This window comes from Trachypithecus francoisi, unplaced genomic scaffold, assembly GCF_009764315.1.
Source record: "Trachypithecus francoisi isolate TF-2019V2 unplaced genomic scaffold, Tfra_2.0 Lachesis_group5, whole genome shotgun sequence".
NCBI lineage: Eukaryota > Metazoa > Chordata > Mammalia > Primates > Cercopithecidae > Trachypithecus > Trachypithecus francoisi.
This window is the reverse complement of record NW_022681470.1, coordinates 149,315,617-149,341,077: the sequence shown is the minus strand read 5'-3', so window position 1 is coordinate 149,341,077 and position 25,461 is coordinate 149,315,617. Positions and strand designations below refer to the sequence as shown.

The window sequence follows — 25,461 nt, the reverse complement described above, 5'->3', positions numbered from 1 at the left end:
AACAGTTCCTGGAGGTGGCAAAAGAGCTTTATTTACACACTGGCCCAAGGCCCGCCGGGTGTCAGCTGAAAAAGTAGGTGGAATGCTTCACCCGCTCCAGGTCGAAGGCCCCTGCAGAGTGAGCAGAGCGGACAGCGTGGGTGGCACGAAGGCCCCGCCCTGGCCCGCAGTTAGAGGCGCCCTTGCGCGGCTGTCCGCCCGCCTACCTGGCTTGGGTACTGCCTGCAGTGTCGCCTTCAGCTGGCTGGCCTCCCAGCACCGGGAGAGCTTCTGGGGTCTGGGGCTGGAAGCAGGGTGGGGTGAGGCTGAGGCCAGGTTTTGGGGGTGGGGGGTGTCCAGGTAGGGTAGTTAGGGTCAGGGAGTGCCTTACTCAGGGCAGAACCGCCCGACCAGGAACCTGGACAGGTCCTCCAGGATGGGCTCACTGTGCAAGCGGACAAACTGCTCCCGGCACACCTGGGCAGGAGAGAGAACCCCCGTGGGTGATCAGGCAGGGTCTGGGCACCACCCTACCCAATGCCCCGGAGTTTCCGGCCCCACCCATGGATGGACTAAGGCTCAGACGGGGGCACCTGGTTCATGACGGTGACATCAGCTGCGTGGGTCCAGTAACAGTCGTGCACAGAGACGAAGGTCAGGCCCTTCCTGCGGCAGAGCAGAGGGCTCCTGAAGGGAAGGGAGCCCACAGGGCCGCCCCGCCACGAGCATCTGGCCCTGTGCTCAGCCCTCTCCACTCACGGTCCAGGGAAGCCCACCCCCCTCCAGGCTCGCCCCACCCCTTGCCCAAACAGTCTGGGTTTGGCCTCAGCACAGGCCGAGGAAATGTTCTCAGAAGCCTCCTTGCCCCACACCTGCTGCCCCCCAGGCTGCTGTGGGAGCCTCAGCTCCGAGGGCAGCTGCGTTGTCCCCTCCTGCCAGGGTCACCACCCCACGTCCTGGGCGTTCCTAGCTCCTGTGGCCAGTAGATGCTGCTGGAACGACCTCCACGTGCCCCAGATCTAACCACACACTACGGTGCTCACCAAGAAATGCCCACCAGGAAGGGGCAGAGTCCATGCTTGCCTCTCCCCATCAGGCCACAGCGGGGGCGGGAGCTGACAGCACCACCCTCACGTTCGGGGAACAGAGGCCCCACAAACACAGCCGATCCACTCTGCCCAGACCCTGCACCCAGCACTGTCCCTTCCTGGACCCTGCTTTGCCAGCTGTGCTCTGGTAGCCAGAACAGAGGACCCTGGGAGGCGAGCAGCACCCCTGCCGCCCGGAGATGCCCACCTGTAGCAGTGCAGGGCAGTGAGCATCATATGCGAGGAGTCCAGCGAGTGGATGAAGTTCGGCGGGAACCCGTTCTTCTGCTTACGCGTGTTGGGCTTCCTAGGAACAGGCAGGTGCTGGGTGGGGGCCAGAATGCACTCCCAACCCAGGGACGCCCCTAACTGGCCACTGTCTCCACTGTGGCTGCTCCCCCAGCCAGCCCCCCAGCCCAGGCCCCCCACTCACTGGCTGATGTCTCCGTTGTGAGTGTAGGTGATGCTCTGAATCCCACCTCGTACTTGCTAAAAAGGGAAGGAGCTGGTGAGTCCCACCTGAGGCCCACCACAGTGGTGGTACACTGGGATGGGAGTACACTGGGATGGGAGTACACTGTGACGGGGGTACACTGGGACGGGGCACACTGCGATGGGATGGGGTAATACACTGGGATGGGGTAAACTTGGGTTGGGGTGATACACTGGGACGGGGGTACACTGGGATGGGGGTACACTGGAATGTGACAGGGTGGTACACTGGGACGGGCACACTGGGACAGGGGTATACTGGGATGGTGGTATACTGGGATGGGATGGGGTGGTACACTGGACACCCTGGGACGGGGTGGTACAAGGGCATACTGGATGGGATGGGGTGGTACAATGGGATGGGGGTACACTGGCATGGGTACATTGAGACAGGGTACACTGGGACGGTGGTATACTGGGACAGAATGGGATGGTACACCGGGACGGACACACTGGGACGGGACGGGGTGGTAAACTGTGATGGGTTACATTGGGACGGGGATATGCTGGGACGAGGGTCCACTGGGATGGTGGTATACTGGGACGGGATGGGGTGATCCACTGGAACGGGGGTACACTGGGACTGGATGGGGAGTTACACTGACCTTGACCTTGAGCTCCAGGCGGTAGGGCTGTATGATGGGGATACCCAGGGGTGTGACCCACTCCACCACGGAGCCCATGTGGGAGATGAGGCGGGCGCTCTCAGTCAGCCAGTGCTGCGGGACACAGGCCGTCTCAGGGCTGGGGGCTCAAGCCAGGGCTCCCATTCACTTGCTCAGAGAGCCCTGGCCGAGCGGGGACAGGACAGGAAGTACCTGGATGGCCCGGGTCCCCGAGAACATCTCCTGTAGACTCTTGAAGACCTGGCGGACAAGGTAGTGGGAGGCCTCCCACACGAACTCCTGCAGAAGACGGGCGGCAGGTGCGGGTCCTCAGGGGCTGGCCCATTCGCGCCCTACCCCCCCCATTTCAGAGCAACTGAGGCCCAGGGCCCGGGGGGGATGGGGCCTGACACTCCCAGTCGGCGAGAGATGCCCAAGCCCTAGCAGGCAGGCAGTGGTCTAGGGGAACAGCTGGGTCTTCTGCTGGGAGGCTGGGTCTGCGGCAAAACCGTCCAACTTTTAAATGGCAGTGAAACCAACGTGTTCCAAGTGCTACAGGCCTGGCGCACCTGGGGAAAGTCGGTCAGCTCCCGGAGGCGCTTCTCAATCTGCAGACGCCCGCCATAGCGGGTGACCCCGTACACCACAGTCATCACCGTCTGCTTCACCACCTTGCGGGTGATGAAGCCTTCCAGCATCTGTGCCACCTGCGTGCCCCGCTGGGCGTCCTGCCTACGGAACACCTCCACCTGCACCACGGGAGGGCAGGTGCACGAGTCAGCCCTGCCAGCAGCCCAGGGGCCACCAAGCACCCATGAAGCCCTCAAACGGCATCTGCCTGGGAAGCCCCCGCCCCAGCCCCACCACATCCTCAGGATAGGCCAAGGTGAGGGCGCCTGGGGCTGAGACTCAAGCCCACACTGCCCCCACACCCAGATGCCCCGGCAGCAGGTAACAGGGCACGCCCTACCTGCGCAGCCACGCCGCTGTACACATCCTGCGGCACATCCGAGGGCTCCAGGTTGACAGAGGCGGCGCCCACGCTGTCGCGGCCCAGGGCAGCATAATGCTGTAGGCCGTTGCAAGAGCCGTCCTGAGGGAGGGGCAGCAAACGGGAGATGGAGACTCAGAGGCAGAGATGTGTGGGGCCCCAAACTACCCCCCAGGTCGAGCCATTTCTAAGGCTGTGCACGCCCAGCCAAGTGCACCTGAGCCCTGCACGCTCCCAGGAAAGGCCAGGAGCCACGGCTCCTGGACCCTCTAGGGCCACCTCCAAAAGACACCACAAGAGAAGGTGAAATCTCACACCCTCAAGTCGAGCCCCAGACCAAGTGCACACGGCATGGCCTCAGGGGCCCACCCTGCTGGCTCACCTGATGGACAGGGAGGTGGGAGACGTAGGCAGCAGGGTCGGAGGAACGCACGGCATTCGCCACCTCCATACAGCAGGCCAGCGTCTGCCAGGGTTCCTCAGCGCCCATCCACCACTTTCGGCCCTGCGGGGACAGCGGGTGTGGCGGGCAATGAGGCACGGGCGGACTTCCTGAGCCCGCTGGGGGGGTGTGGTGCACGGAGGTGGGAACAGAGAGAGGAGACGAACATGCCTGACAGTGAACACGGGACCCATGTGGGTGAGAAACGGGGCACTGACTGGATGAGTCCTCTACAGCCACAGACGGAAGGTGAGGGCTGCGGGTGGACGGGGCTGAGACAAGCGTGCCTGGAGGCACCAGGGGAAGGGGGGACGCGGGGGCGCCTGGGGAGAGAGCGCGGGGACGCCCAGGAGAGAAGAGAGCGCGGGGGATGTGGGGGCGCCAGAAGAGGAGGGAGCATGGGGGAGGCGGGGGGCCGGGGGGGGAGGGAGCATGGGGGAGGCGGGGGCGCCGAGGAGGAGGGAGCATGGGGGAGGCGGGGGGCGGGGGGGGGAGGAGGGAGCATGGGGGAGGCGGGGGCGCCGGGGGGGGGGAGGAGGGAGCATGGGGGAGGCGGGGGCGCCGGGGGGGGGAGGGAGCATGGGGGAGGCGGGGGGCGCGGGGGGGGGGGAGGGAGCATGGGGGAGGCGGGGGCGCGGGGGGGGGGGGGGAGGGAGCAGGGGGAGGCGGGGGCGCGGAGGAGGAGGGAGCATGGGGGAGGCGGGGGCGCCGGGGGGGAGGGAGCATGGGGGAGGCGGGGGCGCCGGAGGAGGAGGGAGCATGGGGGAGGCGGGGGGCGGGGGGGGGGAGCATGGGGGAGGCGGGGGCGCGGGGGGGAGGGAGATGGGGGAGGCGGGGGCGCGGGGGGGGGGAGGGAGCATGGGGGAGGCGGGGGCGCCGGGGGGGGGGGAGCATGGGGGAGGCGGGGGCGCCGGGGGGGGAGGGAGCATGGGGGAGGCGGGGGCGCCGGGGGGGGAGGGAGCATGGGGGAGGCGGGGGCGCCGGGGGGGGAGGGAGCATGGGGGAGGCGGGGGCGCCGGGGGGGGAGGGAGCATGGGGGATGTGGGGGCGCCAGAGGAGGAGGGAGCATGGGGGGGAGCATGGGGGAGGCGGGGGTGCCGGGGGGGAGGAAGGAGCGCGAGGGATGCGGGGGCGTCTGGGGAGGAGGGAGAGCGGGGCGGAGGAGAAGGGAGCATATGGGAGGCAGGGGCGCGGGGGGGAGGGGGGAAGGAGGGAGCGCGGGTGGGGGAGGAAAGGGTGCGAGGGGCACGTGGAGAGGGAAGAAAGGAGCGCAGGGGGACATAGGAGCGCCCGGGGAGAACGGGAGACGTGGGGGTGCCCGGGGATGGGAGGACTAGGGGGTACAAGGGGGCGCTGCGGGGGGAGGGCGGGGGACGCGAAGGCGCCGGGAGAGGAGGGCAGGGGACGTCGGGGCGCGAGAGGAGGGCAAGGGGGGCGCCGAGAGGAGGGCGGGCGGGGGCGCCGGGAAAGGAAAACGGACGGAGGAGGGACGTGGGGGCGCAGGGGAAGGGGGGAGGAGAAAAAGGGAGGGCGGGGGCGCCCGGGGAGGAGGGCGGGCTGGGGACACGGGAGCGCAGGGGAAGGAGGGAAGGAGAAGACGAGAGGACCTGGGGAGGAGGGCGGGCGGTGGACGTGGCGGGAGACGTGGGGGCACAGGGGGAGGGGGGAGGGCGGGAGCGCCTGAGGAGGAGGGCAGGCAGGAGACGTGGGGGCGACGGGGGAGGGCGGGAGACACGAGGGCGCAGGGGGAGGGGGGAGGGGACGCTTTGAGAGGAGGGCGAGCAGGGGACGCAGGGGCACCAGGGGAGGGGAAAGGACTGGAGGCGCGGGGGCGCAGGGGGAGGGGGAGAGAGGGAAGACGGGGGCACCTGGGGAGGAGGGTGGGCAGGTGACGCGGCGGCACCAGAGGAGGAAAAAGGCCGGGAGGCGCGGGGGCGCAGGGGGAGGGGGTAGAGGGAGGACGGGGGCATCTGGGGAAGAGGGTGGGCAGGGGACCCGGGGTCGCAGAGGCCCTGCCCCTACCGTCATGGGCTGGTCCGCCGAATCCAGAATATCACCCATCACCTCCTCCGCGAAAGCCAGGCGCTTCCGCAGCGGTTCGCGTTTCTTGAACCCGGTAAGGTTGACCAGGTGGATCTTAAGCCAGTCCAGGCCGTGCGGGCCGAGTGGGCGGCCCTGGGCGAACTCCAGCAGGGCCCGCGCCACGTCGCTGCCCAGGTGGTTGAAATGCGGCGGGCACGGGTAGGTGCGGCCGCGAAAGTCCATGTTGTGCGGCAGCCAAAAGACGCAGTCCCGCAGGTGCTGCGCCAGCGAGAAGCGGTACAGCGCTTCCGCCCGCAGGCTGTGCATCTCACGGGCCACCTTCTGGCAGCGCGCCAGCTCACGGTGCAGCTCAGCCTTGCGGGCGGGCGCGGCGCTATGCGGCAGGTGGGCCTCCGCCGGCTGGGGAGCCTCGGAGGGCGGGGCCGGCACGCCTAGCTCGGGGCAGCCCTTGGCCTGGAAGAGCTGCAGCACCAGGTCCAGCACGCGCCCGTTGACTCGCCAGGCGCAGTTGCCCAGCTGGGTGAGAGCGTCCAGCGCGCCGTGCAGGGCGGTGGGCGGGCAGGTTTCCAGCAGCTCCTGGTGCTGCGTGGCACCTTCCACCGTGCGCATCAGCTTGGTGGGGCTGAGCAAAAAGCCGCCCGTGTGCGGGGAGGTCCAGGGCAGCGGGGGACACAGCATGGGCACGTCCACCGCCTCGAAGGTCAGCGTGGGCTCCGCGGCCGTCTCCCGGAGCTGCACGTAGGCCGGGTGCGGCTTCAGGACGCCGATCTACGGTGCGACAGGCAGATGGGTCAGGGCCCCCGCTGCCGGTGACTTCCTACCGCCGCCCTTTAAACTCGGTGAGAGAGACCAGCTCCCCGACCACCAAGAAACCAGTGTGGCCTCCCACGAACAGAAGCTACCTCTAGAAACGCCGGACAGCTGCGCGGACACCCATGGTGTGTCCCGAGTCCTGGGACGTACTGATGGCTGCGCTGAGATCAAGGCACCACCCAGAGGCGCCAACCCCATGGGGTCCCTTGTCCCCCCAGCAGGATGCCCCCCAGCTCAGGAGGACACTGCTGTCTGGCACCTGCTGGACGTTGCGGAAGGAATACACATGGTAGAGCACGGGAACAAGCCGGGAGGAGCCATGCGGGTTGTTCAGGCTGGACGGCATCTGCGTAGCCTGCACCAGCATCTCCGCCAGCTGCTTGCCCAGCTCCATCTGCACTGGCAGGGGCCAGGGCTGCTCCCGCAGGGCCTCGGGCGCCCCCAGCACCTCCCAGTACTGCCGCGGCAGGCAGGGGTTGGGCACCTGTGGGACAGGGCGGTCAGGGAGCTGGGCATCGGGACCTCCGACCCGACGCCCCACCGCCCTTGCCTGCTCCCCCGGTGGGGCCGTCAGCCCAAGTGTACCGAGGAAGAGGCTGACGCTTGGGGGCAAACCCGGCTGCCCCAGAGAGGGAGAGCGCCCACCCACCACTGGCCCCGGCCAGGAGAGGGGGTGCGCGCCTCACCTTGGTGTCAGAGGCCAGCAGATGCAGGTACTTCCTGTAGTACGTCTCAAGCGCCTGCACCTGACCACTGAGCTGCTGCCTCTGCACCACGTGCCGGCTGAAAGTGCGTGCACTCAGCTCCCGGGCCAGGGTGGTGAGGGACTCGCCGGGGGCGGGCAGCCCCTGCAGGACCTGGAGAAGGAGGCCGTGAGTGCCCGCCCGCCCCGCCCGGGGACCCGGCCGCGAGGAGGAAGACGCACCTCCAGAAGCATCCGCGCCACCTCGCGCTCGTCCAGCAGGCACAGGAAGGGGTACAGTGAGAACCGGCCCTTGTGCACCTCGCCCTCCAGGCGGTTCTTGGTCTCCTGCAGCACCCGGCACAGCGCTTTCTCCCAGTGGTCCCGCAGGGTCTGCAGGGTATTCCGCTGCGAGGGACGAAGGGCCTGGTGAGCCCCATGGCAGCTGGCGGGACCCAGGCTCACAGGCCGGGGGTCACCACAGCTCCCTGCGGAGACCTCGTGGCCCTCAAGGTCCCTGCTGTGTGTTCCGGGTAGCTCCCCACCCCGGCCTGCGCCCTCGGCCGGCTTCGGTGCGCCTGAGGCAGCCAAGAGCACAAGCCCAGCCGCAGAATGCACAGCACCACAGGCCGGGACCCAACCTCAGGACCCCACAAGTTTCCCCTGAGCGGCAGCCAGGCTGAGACCCTAGGCCCTGCATGCCCAGACCAGGGCATGAGCAATTCAACCGCATGCACTGAGCTCAGCCCCCGCGGCGGTCACCACCCCGCCTCAGCTCCTACCGCCTGCATGACCTCCTTGCTTGGCAATGCGGGCTTCTCCACAGACACCACGCACACCTTGCTGGCCAGCTCCACGCAAAGCTGCTTCTCAAAGAGGGACTGCAGGGTCTTCAGGGGCAAGTGCAGCTTCGGGTAGGACACCGGCCCATCCTGCAGGGATGGGGGTAGTGAGGTCGGGGGCTCAGCCCGAGGGAGATCTGCCCTCCCAGGACCCCGAGAAGGCACGGGTGCGCGCGTTTCTGCGCCTCCTGCACATTGCTGACCGCCATCGCTGACGGGGAAAAGTGGGCTGCAGGTAAAGTCAGTGCCAGTGTTCAAACCAGAGGCCTTGGCCCCTCCTGACCTCGGGCCCTCTAGATGGGACAGTGGGCATCGTCGTGGGGTGGGGGACGGTGGTGCTGGGAGCCGGCAGAGCCTGGGGAGACCATTCACTGCGCCCCCAGATGTTTGCTGTTTTCTCCTCAAACTTGGAACTGTGTGAATGTGACCCATCCAGAAATAGATGAATTAAATATAACTAAAGCCCAGCACTTTGAGAATCAAAGGCTCAGGTCCACACAAAAGCTTGTACACAAACGTTCACAGCCGCATGACTCATAGTAGTCGAGAAGTAGAAACAGCCCAAGCGTCCATCAACGGACGAACAGACCAGCACGGCGCGGCCATCCACGCACCCGAGCATGACTCAGCCCTGACCCGGGCCGCCTTGCGGATGCACCGTGAGGACGTCACGCTCAGTGGGAGATGCCAAACATAAAGACCACGCAGTGTGCAGTCCCATTTCTGTGGAATGTCCAGGGCAGACTCATCCACAGAGATGAGGGGGATGGGAGTGACGGGTGATGGAGATGGGGCTTCCTTTTGGGGTGATGTAACATTCTGGAATTAGACAACTGTGAATATACTGAAGTCGCTGAATTACACCTTTAAGAGGGTTTTATGGCAGGTGAATTACACCTCAGTAAAAGACAAGCACACTGCGTGCACCTGGCAGCCCCATTCGAACGCGCTGCTCTTGCCTGTCACCCCACCCTGCCTCTGGAGTGCCCGACCACCTCATCCGCCAAGAGCCCACACCCTTAGGGCCAAGACCCTCCCAGCTCTGGCTCCTTCAGTCTTCTTGGAGGAGGAAGGGAAGAATCCAGGGCCCGGCCCAGGTGAGCCCTGGACACCAGGGAGGCCCACTGGTCTGAGCTGAGGCTCCAGAGACCCCCTCAGGGCAGCTATGAGGACTGAAGTCCGTCTGCTGGACCCCACGTGGGCTCACCTTGGCATACACGTCCCTGAGCAGCTTCGAGGTGTTGACCGCGGGCGGCGGCTGCCGCGGGAGGCTGAAGGTGGGTTTCACCTTGTGCACAGCCTTCAGCACAGTGGCCTGCTCCTCCTCAGACAGAGGCACGGCAGTGAACAGTGCCTGCAGCTTCAGCCCCTCCTGGCTCATCTGTTCCAGACACCTGCGGGGCAGCAGACCTGCCTGAGGGATGGGCCAGCCCCATGCTGGGCTTCCACAGAGCCCGGGGCACCTCGTGGCCACCTCCTGCTAGCCTGTAGTCCTCAGGGCAGCTGTCAGGCCGTCCATGGGTCCCCAGCCCCCAGCCCAGGCACTGTCCCAGATCTTAAGACCCTGGCAGGAACGTGGTGGGGGGTGGGGGGTGGGGGGTGGGAGGTAGGGGTGGGGCCCTCTCGACACCACCTACCTTTCAATGGTCCCGGCATCCTGGTCCTGCCTCCCCAAGCACTGGAGGGCGGCCGCGTAGGACAGCAGGTCTGGGTTGAGGCCGGCATCCTTCACCATCAACAACACATACACCAGCTCCTTGAAGGCCCCCTGGGAGACCAAGCCAGGGTGAGGGTCTGGGGGGATGGCCCCTCTGCATTCCCCCCTGCTCCCTGGAGACCCCTTCTCTGTAGCCACCAGCTCAGCAGGCGACAGGGTGACCAAGCAGGAGTGGCCAGCTGGGCAGACAGACGCGTCCCTCTGGGTTCTCACACACAGGCTCTACCTGCAGAGGTGGCCGCATGGCCTGCCAGGTGGGACTGTGGGAGGCGCACGTTCCTCTGGGAGGAGGCTTGTCAGTATTTTTAAATTTTCGTATTTTGAGAACACAAATGTGCCCAGTTTTGGGGTTCTGAAATTGATCCTTTCCAGGTCAACCTCAAGGTTTGCCAACTGCATAATCTTTTCGAAGGACTTGGCTTCACTGTTCTCTACCGCTTCTGCCTTCCGTTTCATTTATTTGTTTTCATTTTTGTAACTTCATTTGCTTGCTTTAGGTTTAGTGAGAAATTCCTTTTCTAGTTTCCTAAGGTAAAAGGTGAAGTATTTCGTCTGAGATGTTTCACCTTTTTTTTTTTTCCCCAAGACGGAGTCTTGCTCTGTTGCCCAGGCTGGAGTGCAGTGGCATGATCTCGGCTCACTGCAACCTCTGCCTCCTGGGTTCACATCATTCTCCTGCCTCAGTCTCCTGAGTAGCTGGGATTACAGGCACGCACCACCACGCCAGTTAATTTTTTGTATTTTCAGTAGATGCAGGGTTTCGCCATGCTGGCCAGGCTGGTCTTGAACTCCTAACACCATGATCCACCAGCCTCAACCTCCCAAAGTGCTGGGATTACAGGCGTGAACCACCACGCCGGGCCATCACCTTTCTTAATGTAGGCATTTTATGGCTATACATTACCTCTGAACACTGCATCCCAGAACTTCTGGTACATGATGTTTTCATTTTCATTATTTCCAAGTGTTTTCAAATTTCATACTTTACTTCTTTGGAAATTTTATTTTTTTTGAGATGCAGTCTCCCTCTGTTGCCCAGGCTGGAGTGCAGTGGCACAATCTTGGCTCACTGAAAGCTCCACCTCCTGGGTTCAAGCGATTCTCCTGCCTCAGCCTCCCAAGTAGCTGGGATTACAGGCATGCACCGTCACATACAGCTAATTATTTTGTATTTTTAGTAGAGATGGGGTTTCACCCTGTTGGCCAGGCTGGTCTCAAACTCCTGACCTCCAGGGATCCACCTGCCTTGGCCTCCCAAAGTCCTGGGATTATAGGCGTGAGCCACCACGCCCAGCCCAATTTTTTTTTTTCTTGGGAGAGGGGTGTCTTGCTCTGTTCCCCAGGCTGGTCTCAAACTCCTGGGCTCAAGCAATCCTCCTGCCTCGGCCTCCCAAAGTGCTGGGATTACAGGCATGAGCCACCACGCCTGGCCATGCATCCTTAAATTTCCCTTGCAATTTCTTTTTTTTTTAATCTAATTTTTGGCCAGACACAGTGGCTCATGCCTGTAATCCCAGCACTTTGGGAGGCCAAGGCGGGTGGATCACGAGTTCAGGAGCTTAAGACCAGCCAGGCCAACATAGTGAAACCCCATCTCTACTAAAAATACAAAAAAAAAAAAAAAATTAGCTGGGTGTGGGGGCACATGCCTGTAATCCCAGCTACTTGGGAGCCTGAGGCAGGAGAATCAATGGAACGTGGAAGGCGGAAGTTGCAGAGAGCTGGGATCTCGCCACTGCACTCCAGCCTGGGTGACAGAGACTTCGCTGTTGACACAGACTTGGAGGTTCTTTTTTTTTTTTTCTTGAGACGGAGTCTGGCTCTGTCGCCCAGGCTGGAGTGCAGTGGCCGGATCTCAGCTCACTGCAAGCTCCGCCTCCCGGGTTTACACCATTCTCCTGCCTCAGCCTCCCGAGTAGCTGGGACTACAGGCGCCAGCCACCTCGCCCGGCTAGTTTTTCGTATTTTTTTTTTAGTAGAGACGGGGTTTCAACGTGTTAGCCAGGATGGTCTCGATCTCCTGACCTCGTGATCCGCCCATCTGGGCCTCCCAAAGTGCTGGGATTACAGGCTTGAGCCACCGCGCCCGGCCAGATTTTTTATTTTTTAAAGAGAGAGCCAGGCTCAAAAAATAAAAATAAAAATAAAAATAAAAAATCTAATTTTTTTTCTTGTATTCGTTTTTCGTGAGATCCCTGCTCTGAGCAATTTCTTCTTTGACTCAGTGGCTGCTTAAGAGTGGTCTTGGCCGGGTGCGGTGGCTCAAGCCTGTAATCCCAGCACTTTGGGAGGCCGAGACGGGCGGATCACGAGGTCAGGAGATCGAGACCAGCCTGGCTAACACAGTGAAACCCCGTCTCCACTAAAAAATACAAAAAACTAGCCGGGCCAGGTGGCGGGCGCCTGTAGTCCCAGCTACTCGGGAGGCTGAGGCAGGAGAATGGCGTAAACCCGGGAGGCGGAGCTTGCAGTGAGCTGAGATCCGGCCACTGCACTCCAGCCTGGGCGACACAGCGAGACTCTCTCTCAAAAAAAAAAAAAAAGAGTGGTCTTTAACTGTAAAAGACTATTCCAAAGGGTAAAAAATTCCCCCACATCTTCCCACCCCATAGTCCTGCAGTTTTAACACATGCTGTGACACAAGGTGGCCACACACCAGACACATGAATTTTGGGGCTTCTTTTTTTTTTTTAGACGGAGTCTCACTCTGTGGCCCAGGCTAGAGTGCAGTGGTGCCATCTCAGCTCACTGTGAGCTCTGCCTTCCGGGTTCACGCCATTCTCCTGCCTCAGTCTCCCGAGTAGCTGGGACTACAGGCACCCGCCACCACGCCCGGCTAATTTTTTATAGTTTTAGTAGAGACAGGGTTTCACTGTGTTAACCAGGATGGTCTCGATCTCCTGACCTTGTGATCCGCCCGCCTCGGCCTCCCAAACTGCTGGGATTACAGGCGTGAGTCACCACACCCAGGTAGTTTTGGGGCAGTTTCTAAACGACTTCCATGTGTGTGGCCAGTAGACCTCACTGGCCACACACAGTCCTTAAATTAAAATATTCAGTTCTTCCCTTTCACCAGCTTCAAGTGCTCAGCAGCTACACACAGCTGTTGGCAGACGTGGAAAATTCCCAACATCATAGAAAGTTCTATGGGATGGTGCTGGTTAGAGTATGTGGCCGGGCGCGGTCGCTCATGCCTGTAATCCTAGCTCTTTGGGAGGCTGAGGCAGGTGGGTTACCTGAGATCAGGAGTTTGAGACCAGCCTGGCCAATATGGCAAAAGCCCATCTCTACTAAAAATACAAACATTGGCCAGGCGTGGTCATGAGTCCCTGTAATCCCAGCTACTCAGGAGGCTGGGGCAGGAGAATTCTTGAACCCGGGAGGCAGAGGCTGCAGTGAGTCGAGATCATGGCACTGCACCCTACCTAGCCTGGGCAACAGAGAGAATCCACCTCAAAAAAAAAAAAAAAAAAGATAAAAGTAATGCCTTAGCCTGGCTAACATGGTGAAACCCCACTGCTACTAAAAAATAAAAATGGAAAACATTATCCGGGGTGGTGGCGCACCTGTAATCCCAGCTACTCAGGAGGCTGAGCTCACAGCTGAGCAACACCCAGGACTGCCGGCTACCCCTGAACACCGGGAGACGCAGGAGGGGCCCTGCTAGAGTCTCTAGACTTCGGGTCTGCAGACACTTTAATTTCAGACTTCTGGGCCAGTGCCGCGAGTGCGTTTCTGCTATGCCAGTCACCATGTTTGTGACACTTCATCACAGCTCCAGGCTGACCACAAAAGTGCTCTGTTACAGTGTGGGCTCTCTGTTGAGGGAATTCAGGGGGCTTGTGACCTTGGAGGGGAAAATACACGACCCTCCTCCTCAGTCTTCCTGGAGTTTAGTACCCCTACAGCAACGTGAATGAGGCAGCAAGGCACCTCGACCTTGTGGTGAGGACGCTGCAGACTTCGCTGCAAGAGTGGCTCCAGCGGATCCTGAATTTCACTGTTTTGATGAATTAATAAAGAAGCATATCAAGTTCTCTACCATGAATTGGTCTTAACGCTGTGATAACTGTATTTTAACATAACAGTATCCCATGTTTACCGAAATATTAAGCCAAACTTTTACTGCTGTTTCTCAAATTAGGGTTGAAGGACCACGGGGTGGAAGAAAGCTGGGAATGTCTGCTCCCTCGAAGCCCTGTATAAACACCACCCTCCAAAACAACCAAGGGGTCCAAGGAGAAACTCTGGCCGGGCACGGCGGCTCATGCCTGTAATCCCAGCACTTTGGAAGGCCAAGGCAGGCAGATCACGAGGTCAGGAGTTCGAGACCAGTCTGGTCAACATGGTGAAGCCCCGTCTCCACTAAAAATACAAAAAATAGGCCCGGCGCGGTGGCTCAAGCCTGTAATCCCAGCACTTTGGGAGGCCGAGACGGGCGGATCACGAGGTCAGGAGATCGAGACCACCCTGGCTAACGCGGTGAAACCCCGTCTCTACTAAAAAATACAAAAAACTAGCCACGTGGTGGCGGACGCCTGTAGTCCCAGCTACTCGGGAGGCTGAGGCAGGAGAATGGCGTAAACCCGGGAGGCGGAGCTTGCAGTGAGCTGAGATCTGGCCACTGCACTCCAGCCTGGGCGACAGAGCGAGACTCTGTCTCAAAAAAAAAACAAAAAATACAAAAAAAAAAAACAAAAAATACAAAAAAAAAAAAAACAAAAAATAGCCAGGCGTGTAATTCCAGCTACTCAGGAGGCTGAGGCAGGAGAAATACTTGAATCCAGGAGGTAGAGGCAGCCATGAGCCCATATCACGCCACTGCACTCCAGCCTGGTGACAGGAGACTCCATCTCCTAAGTAAGTAAGTAAATAAATAAATAAATGGCAAGAGAAGTTGGAAAACACCCCAGATGAACCACAAGGAAGACACGGGTAGGATCCAGCTAAAGCTGTGCTCACAGGTGGTGAGCACCCACGTTTCACACAGAAGGATCTCAGCACAGTCACCCGACCTTCCACCTCAGGAAACCAGAGAAAGCAGCAAAGTCAACCCCAACATCAAAGTCTCATCCTGACCAGGGCTCTGCAGGCTGCCCACCGATGAGGCCAAAAGCACCCCCTGCCCAGACAGGTTCACGGGCCCTGAGAAAGACCGGAAGAAAATGCCAAAGACATTAGCAGAATTTCTCCCTACTTTTTTGGTCATTTTCAAAATTTGAGAATCACATGTCATTTGTATTTGAAAGGCCTGAAAGAATTATTAAAATAAAAAACAAAGGACTTGAACCTGAGGGCTAAGAGATAAAAGTCCAGTCTAAACGAGGGCAAGTTCCCGTCTCCAACGACCAGGGCAGGTGTCCCGGCTCCCAGCAGCACTCACCTGCCGCGCCCAGCCAAGCATGACGGTGTTGTACATGTCCAGAGTGAGCAGCTTCTGCTTCTGCCGCTGGCTGTGGTGGGTGACCAGCAAGTGGTGGGCGAGGGGCAGGTGGTCAGTGAGCAGGCAGCACTTGAAGAAGGCCAGGAGCTTCTGCTGCTGACCTGAAAGCTGGGCCTGCGTGGATGGGGCCCGCCCCACGTCGAGGCTCAGCTTCCGAGGGGCCTCCTGCAGCACCCGGGGCAGCTGTTCCTCCCAGGAGCTCTTGGGGGCCAGGAACGTGGCCAGCTGTTTGCTCAGGAGCCGGGGCTTCACCTGCAGGTGCTTGGGCAGCACCTTGAACTCCCCACTCTGGACTTGCATCTGCAGGTTCGCCTTCAACTGCTGTATGTGCATCCGCTGGACCCGCTTTTCCTTCTCCAGTCTCTGTGCCCAGCCGCTACAGGGCACCGGGCTGGCACCCTTGGCCCCCGTCTGGACCTTTCTGGGTGGCTGGAGGCCACCATCTCCACTGCCACATTCTGGGAGCCGCGCCACATCCACCCTGTTCACCACCACCTCAGACACGCTCTCAGCCTGTAGCTGCCGCACCCGCGCCTGGAGCACTGTGAGAGGCAGAGGGGGAGGAGGTCAGAGGGAGCCCCCATTCAAGCACCTATCTCTCTGGACCCCGAGCCGGGCCAGGAGGTGCAGGTGGCTGAGCTCACTGGGACCCAAGGCATGAATTCCTCGTATGTCCCAACAACGCCGTAAGGTCCACCCCCTCCTTTTCAGACACACGCACCTCCCCACCCGAGCCCCGAGCCTCACAAAACTCAGCAGCCCAAACACGTTCCCACCTAAACCCGCTGCACCGCGTCTCCCTGGTCCCAGGCCACTCCGACCCTCCAGGTGCCCAGGCCAAGAACCCCGGGGTCTCTGACAACTCCCTCTGTCCATCTCTCAGTACCGCCTCCGGGCTTGCCCCCAGAATCTATCCAGGTCGCCCCTCGCCTCCCCAGCCTCCCCTGCCCCTCCCACTCACAGTCTACCTCAGGGCCTCCGCACAGGCTCCTGGGACCCTGAGCCACCCACTCCCTGGCTCAACCGTGGCCTGCAAGTTTGCACCCTGCCTCAGCAAGACCCCCCAGCTGGTGGAGCTGCCACACACATACTCCTAGGCTCCCATGGTCTAAGCTGGTGGATGCTGAGTTAGTAAACACTGAGCCACTGCTTCCAGGGAGAACAGGGTTCCTGTTCGTGCTGCCTCAGGTTGCACTTTTGCCAACCAATCAGTGCCTAAATGTTTTGTGTCTAAGGAAGCCTTATTGGAAACCTATCGCTGCCTGGGCGTGGGGCTCACGTCGGTCATCCCAGAACTTTGTGAGGCGAAGGCAGAAAGATCACCTAAGGTCAGGAGTTCGAGACCAGCCTGGCCAACATGGTGAAACTCCGTCTCTACTAGAAATCCAAAAAATTAGCTGGGCATGGTGACGTGTCTACAGTACCAGCTACTTGGGAGGCTGAAGCAGGAGAACTGCTTGAGCCTGGGAGGCAGACGTTGCAGTGAGACAAGATCACACCATTGCACTCCAGCCTGGGCAACGGAGTGAGATTCCATCTTTTTTTTTTTTTTTTTTTTTTGAGACGGAGTCTTGCTCTGCCGCCCGGGCTGGAATGCAGTGGCCGGCTCTCAGCTCACTGCAAGCTCCGCCTCCCGGGTTCAGGCCATTCTCCTGTCTCAGCCTCCCGAGTCGCTGGGACTACAGGCGCCCGCCTCGTCGCCCGGCTAGTTTTTTGTATTTTGTAGTAGAGACAGGGTTTCACCGTATTAGCCAGGATGGTCTCGATCTCCTGACCTCGTGATCCGCCCGTCTCGGCCTCCCAAAGTGCTGGGATTACAGGCTTGAGCCACCGCGCCCAGCCGAGATTCCATCTTTAAAAAAAAAAAAAAAAAAAAAAAAAAAAAAAAAGGCCGGGCGCAGTGGCTCAAGCCTGTAATCCCAGCACTTTGGGAGGCCGAGACGGGTGGATCACAAGGTCAGGAGATCGAGACCATCCTGGCTACCGTGAAACCCCGTCTCTACTAAAAAAATACAAAAAACTAGCCGGGCGAGGTGGCGGGCACCTGTAGTCCCAGCTACTCGGGAGGCTGAGGCAGGGGAATGGCGTAAACCCGGGAGGCAGAGCTTGCAGTGAGCTGAGATCCGGCCACTGCACTCCAGCGTGGGCGACAGAGCAAGACTCCATCTCAAAAAAAAAAAAAAAAAAAAAAAAGATGGTTGAAATAAGCCAGGCATAGGGCCGCGCACCTGTGGTCCCAGCTACTCCGGAGGCTGAGGTGAAAGAATCACCGGAGCCTAAGAGTTCCTGGCTGCTGTGGGCCGTGATCAGGCCACCGTGCTGCAGCCTGAGAGACAGAACAGGACGCTGTCTCAAAAAAAAAAAAACAAAAAAAAACAGGCAGCCAGGTGCAGCGGCTCACACCTATAATCCCAGCACTTTGGGAGGCTGAGGTGGGCGGATCACAAGGTCAGGAGATCAAGACCATCCTGACCCACATGGTGAAACACCATCTCCACTAAAAATACAAAAAATTAGCCGGGCTTGGTGGTGCACGCCTATAGTTCCAGCTACTCAGGAGGTTGAGGCAGGAGAACTGCTTGAACTCAGGAGGCAAAGGCTGCAGTGAGCCAAGATCGCACCACTGCACTCCAGCCTGGCAAGAGAGTGAGACTCCGTCACAAGAAAAAAAAAAAAAAAGATTATTGAAATAAAAAGACAAGTGTGACGTCCGCCTTCAGTGTGCTCCAAAACTCAGGAGATACTTTTAGTATTAACAGGTGAGAGGTTTTTTTATCTTTTTTGAGATGGAGTTTCTCTCTTGTTGCCCAGGCCGGAGTGCAATGGCACGATCTCAGCTCACCGCAACCTCTACCTCCCAGGTTCAAACGATTCTCCTGCCTCGGTCTCCCAAGCAGCTGGGATTATAGGCGTGCATCACCATGCCTGGCTAATTTTGTATTTTTATTTTTTTTGAGCCAGAATCTTGATCTGTCGCCCAGGCTTGAGTGCAGTGGTGCGATCTCTGCTCACTACCACCGCCTCCTGGGTTCAAGTAATGCTCCTGTTTCAGCCTGCCCAGTAGCTGGGATTACAGGCGTCCACCACCACGCCCAGCTGATTTTTATATTTTTATTACAGACGGGGTTTCACCATATTGGCCAGGCTGGTCTCGAACTCTTGACCTTTTGATCCGCCCACCTTGGCCTCTCAAAGTGCTGGGATTACATGTGTGAGCCACCACACCTGGCCAGGTTCCTTCCCTTTATAAAGGCTCTCCCGTCTCTCCCTTCCCGGATGGCTGATGGATGCAGACAGGATGTGGGGCAGGAGCAGCGGTGGGAAGCAAGCATAGCTCGCACCACCCTCCGACACCACCAGCCAGGACCTGCCACCGCTGGAGCCTGGGCTGTCCCTCCCAAGTTTCGCAGTCATCCAGTCTCCATTAGGCGCCCACCCCCCAGAGCCAAGCCAGGCAACCTGAGTCAGTTCAGGGTTCACGTCCTGGCTCTGCACATGTGGCCTTGGGGGTGTCTCCAGACATAATAATGAGCCTCACTGTGTCCCTGGGACGTGGGAGGACCTGGTGGGGTTCTGGGGAGGGGAAATTACGAAAGCTCCAGGAAGGAGCCTGCTAGGCAAGGACAGGGCCCATGAGCGGCGCAAGAGACGTTCCAGTAACGCCGTCTGGGCCCGAGAGGTGGAGACCCCCCTCACCCTGCCTCAGAATCTGAGCCTCCGCCTTTTCTCCCGGCAGCAGGGGGCGGACTCGCCTCTCCCGGGCCGCCACGGAGGTCGCGCTTACCCTCCAGCAGCTCCACGTGGCCCCAGTCCTTCCTGCGGTCTTGGTCTTGCTCCTGGGGGCTGGCGGACGAGCTCCTCCTGGGGCCGCAGACGCCACCGAGGGTCCCTGCGGGAGAGACGAGGGCGGCTGAAGGGGGCCGTCCGCAAGGGCAGATGCCGCAGGGTCGAAGGGCAAAAGAGCCCTAAACGCAGCGGAAACTCTCTGAGCACGGGCTTAACTTGGAAAAAAAACTGAGCGCGCGAAGGTGGAAGGGGCCCCGCCGCGGTGAACACGGGCGCGGAACCGCGGAGAGGGCTCCCCGCACTCGAGGTGCAGCAGGTCAAGGGTTAAGAGCCCTAAACCCCGCACCTGGGGTCAGGAGGCTCCATAAGAAACCAGGAGTCAAAGGTCAGAGTACACTGAGGAGCCTCCGTCGGAGGAGCGGGCAAGGGCGACTGGAAAGCGTGGCCGGGTCGGCGGGCTCCGCACACGCAGCCGCAAACGGGCAAAGGTCAAAGCGCCAAAGGCCCCGGCCGCGCGGTGGGGAGCGCGAGCCGCGGCGTGGCCCCTGGGCTGCCTGGCCTTCTTCCTTCGCGTTACCTTCTTTGGCGAGGAGCACCGGGCGGCCGCATGGCGGCAGGACTCGTCTGAGCCCCGCCGCGCCGCGGCCCCAGCAAAGTACCGACATCACGCACGCCACTCCGGCCGCCGCCACCGCCACCGCCACCCCGCCCCCCCCGACCCGACTAGCGCCTGCGCAAGCATCCGCGCCGCCCGCCGGGAGTTGTAGTTTCATGGTCGACGGCGGCTGCGAAAGGACACTCCAGCCGGAAGTGCACTGTCGGAACTACAACTCCCAGGATGCAGTGGGACCCGGAGTCGCGAAGGCATGCGCCGATGGAACGCTCTGATTCGCTTCTCCCGCTGTTTTCAAAGAGGGGGCGGGACAGAGCTGTTGCCGTGGCAACTGGGGGGGACTCGCAGGCTGTCTTCCCGAGGAGGAACCTCAAACCCGGACATTTTTTCTCTTTTTCTTTTTTGTTTTTTTTTTTTTGGACGCGTTGTCACCCAGGTTGGAGTGCAGTGGCGAGGTCATAGCTGAGTGCAGATTCGAACTACTGGGGTACAGAGATCCTCGCCCCTCGGCTGGGATTGCAGACCTCGCCACCGTGCCCGGCTTTTTTTTTTTTTTCAAGGAATACTCTCATCTCATAATGAGGACAGCATCTGCAATTTAGAGATTCCTGTCTGCAACCTTCATTGTTCCAACGACAACTTTTGGGTAACAGCTAATAGGATGCCCTCTATCGTGGAAGAAGCTGAGGCTCAGAGAGGGTCAAGTTGCTGGAATACACCGCACGCGCGACCTCAGGGAGGCTGGAAGGGGAGAAAGCCCCAGTCCAGGAGACTCCCAGCCTCCGGCGTCAGTTTACCCTCCAGTCTCCAAGCCCTCAGGGGCAGGGGCGGAATGGAGCCGCAGGCTTGGGTTCGCCTAAGTGGGGCGAGGTCAAGGGAATGAAATAAACCCCGGAGCCTGGAGCCTGCCATGGTCTCCGCGTGATCCTGCCTAGAGGAGCAGGGCGGGAGCTTTAGCATGGAACCTGGAAGGCGTGCCCACCTGTGTCGTTCAGCTGGGGCAGCAGGCCAGAGTGGGGAGTGCCTGCTCTGGGGCAGCAGGCTTGTGAAGGGTGAGAATAGGAATATCTGGGGGTAACTGTGTTCCAGGCTGATGTCACAGTTGCAAAGGGGAGCTGGTTTGGTGGCTCAGGCCTGTCATCCCAGCACTTTGGGAGGCCGAGGCAGGTGGATCACCTAAGGTCAGGAGTTTGAGACCAGCCCGGCAAATATGCAAACATGCCTGGCAACAGAGCAAAACCCCATCTGTAGTAAAAATACAAAAATTATCCGGGTGTGGTGACAGGCACCTGTAATCCCAGCTACTCGGGAGGCTGAGGCAGGAGAATCGCTTGAACCCGGGAGGCGGAGGTTGCAGTGAGCTAAGATCTCACCACTGCACTCCAGCCTGGGTGACAGAGCGAGAATCTGTCTCAAAAACAAAGTGCAAAGGGAGGCCAGTTCACTGCCTCAGGCCTGTAATCCCAGCACTTTGGGAGGCTGAGGCAGGAGGATCGCCAGAGCCCAGGAGTTCCAGACAAGCCTGGGCAACTGAGATAGTGAGACCCAGTTTCTACCAAAGGAAAAAAAAAAAAATTAGCCAGGCATGGTGGTGCACACCTGTGGTCCCAGCTACTCGGGAGGCTGAGGCAGGATTGCTTGAGCCCAGGAGGTTGAGAGTGCAGTGAGCCGAGATGGTGCCACTGCACTCCAGCCTGGGTGACAGAGCAGGACCCTGTCTCAAAACAAAACAAGTGTAAAGGCCCCGAGGCAGGAACAAGTGTGGACAGAGGAGCAATTTGAGCAGAGTGGGGCTGGGGAGAGGGAGCAAAGATACAGCTGGGGCTCAGGTTGGGGCCTGACCACACTGGGACTCAGGGGCCTCAGCTCAAACTGTCCCCATTTCCCAAATCCTAGCACTTCAGTTTCCCCATCAGCCCAGAACGAGGACTGGGCCTCACTCTGGAAGGGCCCGGCAGCCTCCTTACACACATTCCAGACACTGCTGCCCACGCCTGCCTGGGCGCACTGATGCCACCGGCTGGGAATGTTTTCGACACACAGCAGCATCCTCCCTCACCTGCCTCAGTCCGCCCCAGGGTGCCCCAGCAGGCTGTGACTTCAGACCTCACTCACTACTGGGGTCACCTGCCTGGCCCTGAATCAGCCAGGCCTAGTGTCCCAAGACCTACAGACGCCCCCTGCACCCCTGCAGGAAACCAAGACTTCTGAACTATTTCACCATTCCTTTTGCGTTAGTCTTTTCTTCTATTTGATGAGACATCAGACCCCCTAAACCAGTGCTTCCCCAGGAGCCAGGTTCCCGAATCTTAGCACCAAGAAAGTTACCCTCAGCTGCACGTGGTAGCTCACACCTGTGATCTCAGCATTTTGGGAGGCCGAGGCGGGCGGATCACGTGAGGTCAGGAGTTTGAGACCAGCCTGGCCAACATGGTGAAACCCCATCTTTACTAAAAATACAAAAAGTAGCTAGGTGTGGTGGCCTGTGCCTGCAATCCCAGCTACTCAAGAGGCCAAGGCAGGAAAATCACTTGAACCTGAGAGGTGGAGGTTGCAGTGAGCCAAGATCGCACAACTGCAGTCCAGCCTTGGGCAATGTAGCCAAACCCCATCTCTACAAATAATACAAAAACATTTTGTTGGGTGTGGTGGTGCCTGCCTGTGGCCCCAGCTACTTGGGAGGCTGAGATGGGAAGATGCAGAATTGCTTGAACCGTGAGGCGGAGGTTGCAGTGAGCTGTGACTGAGCCACTGCCCTCCAGCCTGGGTGACAACATAAGACCCTGTCTCAAAAAAAAAAAACCTAATCTGGTTTTTGAATAAGACAACAGTTTCTGAAACAGGTCCTTGCCCAAATTCCAGCCTGGCAACTCTGCAGCCATCGCCCCCGCCCCGCCATTTATTTTAACTACATCTGTCTCCACCACCCATGTATTAAATAAATACAATATTGGCCGGGCGTGGTAGCTCACGCCTGTAATCCCAGCACTTTGGGGAGGCTGAGGCCGGCAGATCCCCTGAGGTCAGGAGTTCGAGACCAGCCTGGCCAACATGGTGAAACCTCGTCTCTACCAAAAATTCAAAAATTAGCCGGGCATGGTGGCGGGCACCTGTTAATCCCAGTGACTGGGGAGGCTGAGGTAGGAGAAATGCTTGAATCCAGGAGTTGGAGATTTCAGTAAGCTGAGATCTCACCACTGCACTCCAGCCTGAATGACAGAGCTGAGACTCAATCTCAAAAATAAATTAATAAATACAATATTAACATTTTGCTTGCTTAAGTTTTACAAAGAGACAATATCACCATCAAAAGTGGGAAACTGTATGTCTGGCCGGGTGCGGTGGCTCATGCCTGTAATCCCAGCACTATGGGAGGCCGAGGTGGGCAGATCACCTGAGGCCTGGAGTTCGAGGCCAGCCTGGTCAACATGGTGAAAGCTTCGTCTCAAATAAAAACACAAAAGTTAGCCGGGCATGATGGGCACCTGTAATCCCAGCTACTCAGGAGGCTGAGGCAGGAGAATCACTTGAACCCGGGAGGCAGAGGCTGCAGTGAGCCGAGATCATGGCACTGCACTCCAGCCTGGGCAACAGAGTGAGACTCTGTCTAAAAAAACACAAAACAAAACAAAACCCGGCCGGGCGCAGTGGCTCAAGCCTGTAATTCCAGCGCTTTGGGAGGCCGAGACGGGCGGATCACGAGGTCAGGAGACCGAGACCATCCTGGCTAACACAGTGAAACCCCGTCTCTACTAAAAAATACAAAAAACTAGCCGGGCGAGGTGGCGGGCGCCTGTAGTCCCAGCTACTCGGGAGGCTGAGGCAGGAGAATGGCGTAAACCCGGGAGGCGGAGCTTGCAGTGAGCTGAGATCCGGGCCACTGCACTCCAGCCCGGGCGACAGAGCGAGACTCCGTCTCAAAAAAAACAAAAAAACAAAAAAACCCAACCAAACCCCAGAAAGTGGAAAATCACTAGACGGAAGGGGATGGTCGCAGGCCCCTGTGACGAATGATCACAAACTTGGTGCCTTAAAGCAACGTTCATTTCTTCCATTTCTGGAAATGAAAAATCCACAATCAGGACCACAGGCTGAAGTCAAGGTGTGTGGAGGCCTCGCTCCCTCCAGAGGTCCCCGGGCTCCTTCCTGCCTCTCCCAGCTTCTGAAGGCTCCAGGCGTCCTGGGCTTGTGGCCGCATCGCTCCCATCGCGTCTCTGTGGTCACACTGCAGCCGCCTCGTCTGCCTGTGTGAAATCTCCTCCTTCCTCTCTATTGTGACCGCGTTTAGGACACTCCAGGACAATCATCTGCATATCGTTCAGATCTTCATGGCGTCTTTTGAGACTCTTTTTCCAAATAAAGCAAATGTCACAGGTTCTGGGGATCAGGGTGTGGACTTACCTTTGGGCCAACCACAGAGGCCACAAAGAGGAAAAGACCGCTGAATACAAAGCATCCGCCAGCCCAGCCCTGATGGGTGTTGTTGTTGTTGAGACAATGTCTCCCTCTGTCACCCAGGCTGGAGGGCAGTGGCGCGATCTCGGCTCACTGCAGCCTCCACCTCCTGGGTTCAAGCGATTCTCCTGCCTCAGCCTCCTGAGTAGCTGGGATTACTGGCATGAAAAGGAGCGAGGCTCTGACCTGGCCACAGCGTGGATGCACCTGGAGGACGTCATGCTCAGTGAGAGACGCCAGACACAGGACACATAGCGTGTGATCCACTTTATATGACGTGCCCACGACTGGCCCATCTACAGAGGCAGGAAGGGGATGTGTGGGTGCCAGGGGCTGGCAGAGGGAATGGGGAGTGACGGCTAATGGGGCTTCTTCTTGTGGTGATGGAAGTTTCTGGAACTAGACAGTGGTGGTGGTTGCCCAACTCTGTCAGGTACTAAAATGACTGAACTGGCCAGGCACGGTGGCTCATGCCTGTAATCCCAGCACTTTGGGAGGCAGAAGCAGGTAGATCACGAGGTCAGGAGTTGGAGACCAGCCTGGCCAACGTGGTAAAACCCCATCTCTACTAAAAATACAAAAATTAGCCGGGCGTGGTGGCGGGCGCCTGTAATCCCAGCTACTCGGGAGGCTGAGGCAGGAGAAACGCTTGAACCCAGGAGGCAGAGGTTGCAGTGAGCCAAGATCTTGCCACTGCATTCCAGCCTGGGCAACAGAGCGAGAATCCGTCTCAAAAAAAATAAAATAAAAAAAAATAAAATCACTGAAATGTACAGTGTAAGTGGTGAATTGTGTGGTATGTGACTGAAGTTTCCGAGGTGTCATTAAAGAAACTCAGACGCCTGAGGTGGGGCCAGCCTCCCAGCTGTGTGTCCCATCCCCCATCCTTTCTCACAGGGCCTCTGATCACCCTTCTGCGGTGGGGGACAGACACTCTAGGTTCCCGCTGGCGAGAAGGCGGAGGACATTTCTTCAGTGTCTGGTGCTGCGCCCTCTGCCCAGCGTGTTCCGTGGAGGGTCTCACTGTCTTCCTCCAGACGTCTCTTTACTGGCCCATTTGACAGAGGCAGAACCGAAGCTTGAGGAGGTAAAGTGAGACTTGCAGGGCCCCTGGGGTGCTGGCCACAGGGCTCTACTGTGGGAAGCTAGGCCAGGCTGGACCTCAGCCATGGGGACCCCTGGCCCCATCTCAGTAGCGGGCCCCTGAGACTGTGGCACCTGCTACACCCTCTGTGTGACCCGCCTAAGCTAGGAAGAGAGGGTCAGGAGATGCCTGAGCCACCAGGAAGGCATCCCGGCATCCAGCCGGACCAGTTATCCCTCCAGAGGGCTCCCTGGCTGGACAGGCCGGTCACCATGTCTTCACCCTGGTGCTATTTAAAAGTGCGTGCGGCCGGGCGCGGTGGCTCAAGCCTGTAATCCCAGCACTTTGGGAGGCCGAGACGGGTGGATCACGAGGTCAGGAGATCG

General features: G+C 59.3%; 1 protein-coding gene across 3 annotated transcripts; it reads right to left on the bottom strand.

Moving 5' to 3' along the window:
- Nucleotides 1-9: 9 nt before the first annotated feature.
- POLRMT (RNA polymerase mitochondrial) lies at nt 10-19,691 on the bottom strand. Of its 3 annotated transcripts, none has more exons than XM_033195345.1 (21): nt 19,501-19,691; nt 18,922-19,026; nt 15,078-15,679; nt 9,615-9,745; nt 9,185-9,371; nt 7,918-8,067; nt 7,379-7,543; nt 7,140-7,310; nt 6,713-6,937; nt 5,620-6,408; nt 3,538-3,660; nt 3,135-3,257; nt 2,734-2,913; nt 2,378-2,464; nt 2,165-2,278; nt 1,501-1,556; nt 1,276-1,374; nt 573-645; nt 371-456; nt 207-283; nt 10-111 (listed from the first exon to the last, which is right to left on the bottom strand). In XM_033195345.1, the coding sequence occupies exons 1-21, from the start codon at nt 19,586-19,588 to the stop codon at nt 62-64; spliced, it is 3,681 nt and encodes a 1,226-aa protein (XP_033051236.1). In that variant the 5' UTR covers nt 19,589-19,691; the 3' UTR covers nt 10-61. The 3 variants fall into 3 exon arrangements, with proteins under 3 accessions (XP_033051236.1, XP_033051237.1, XP_033051238.1); XM_033195346.1 differs by having other exon boundaries at nt 7,975-8,067; XM_033195347.1 differs by having other exon boundaries at nt 19,270-19,633.
- Between the last annotated feature and the right edge of the window lie 5,770 nt (nt 19,692-25,461).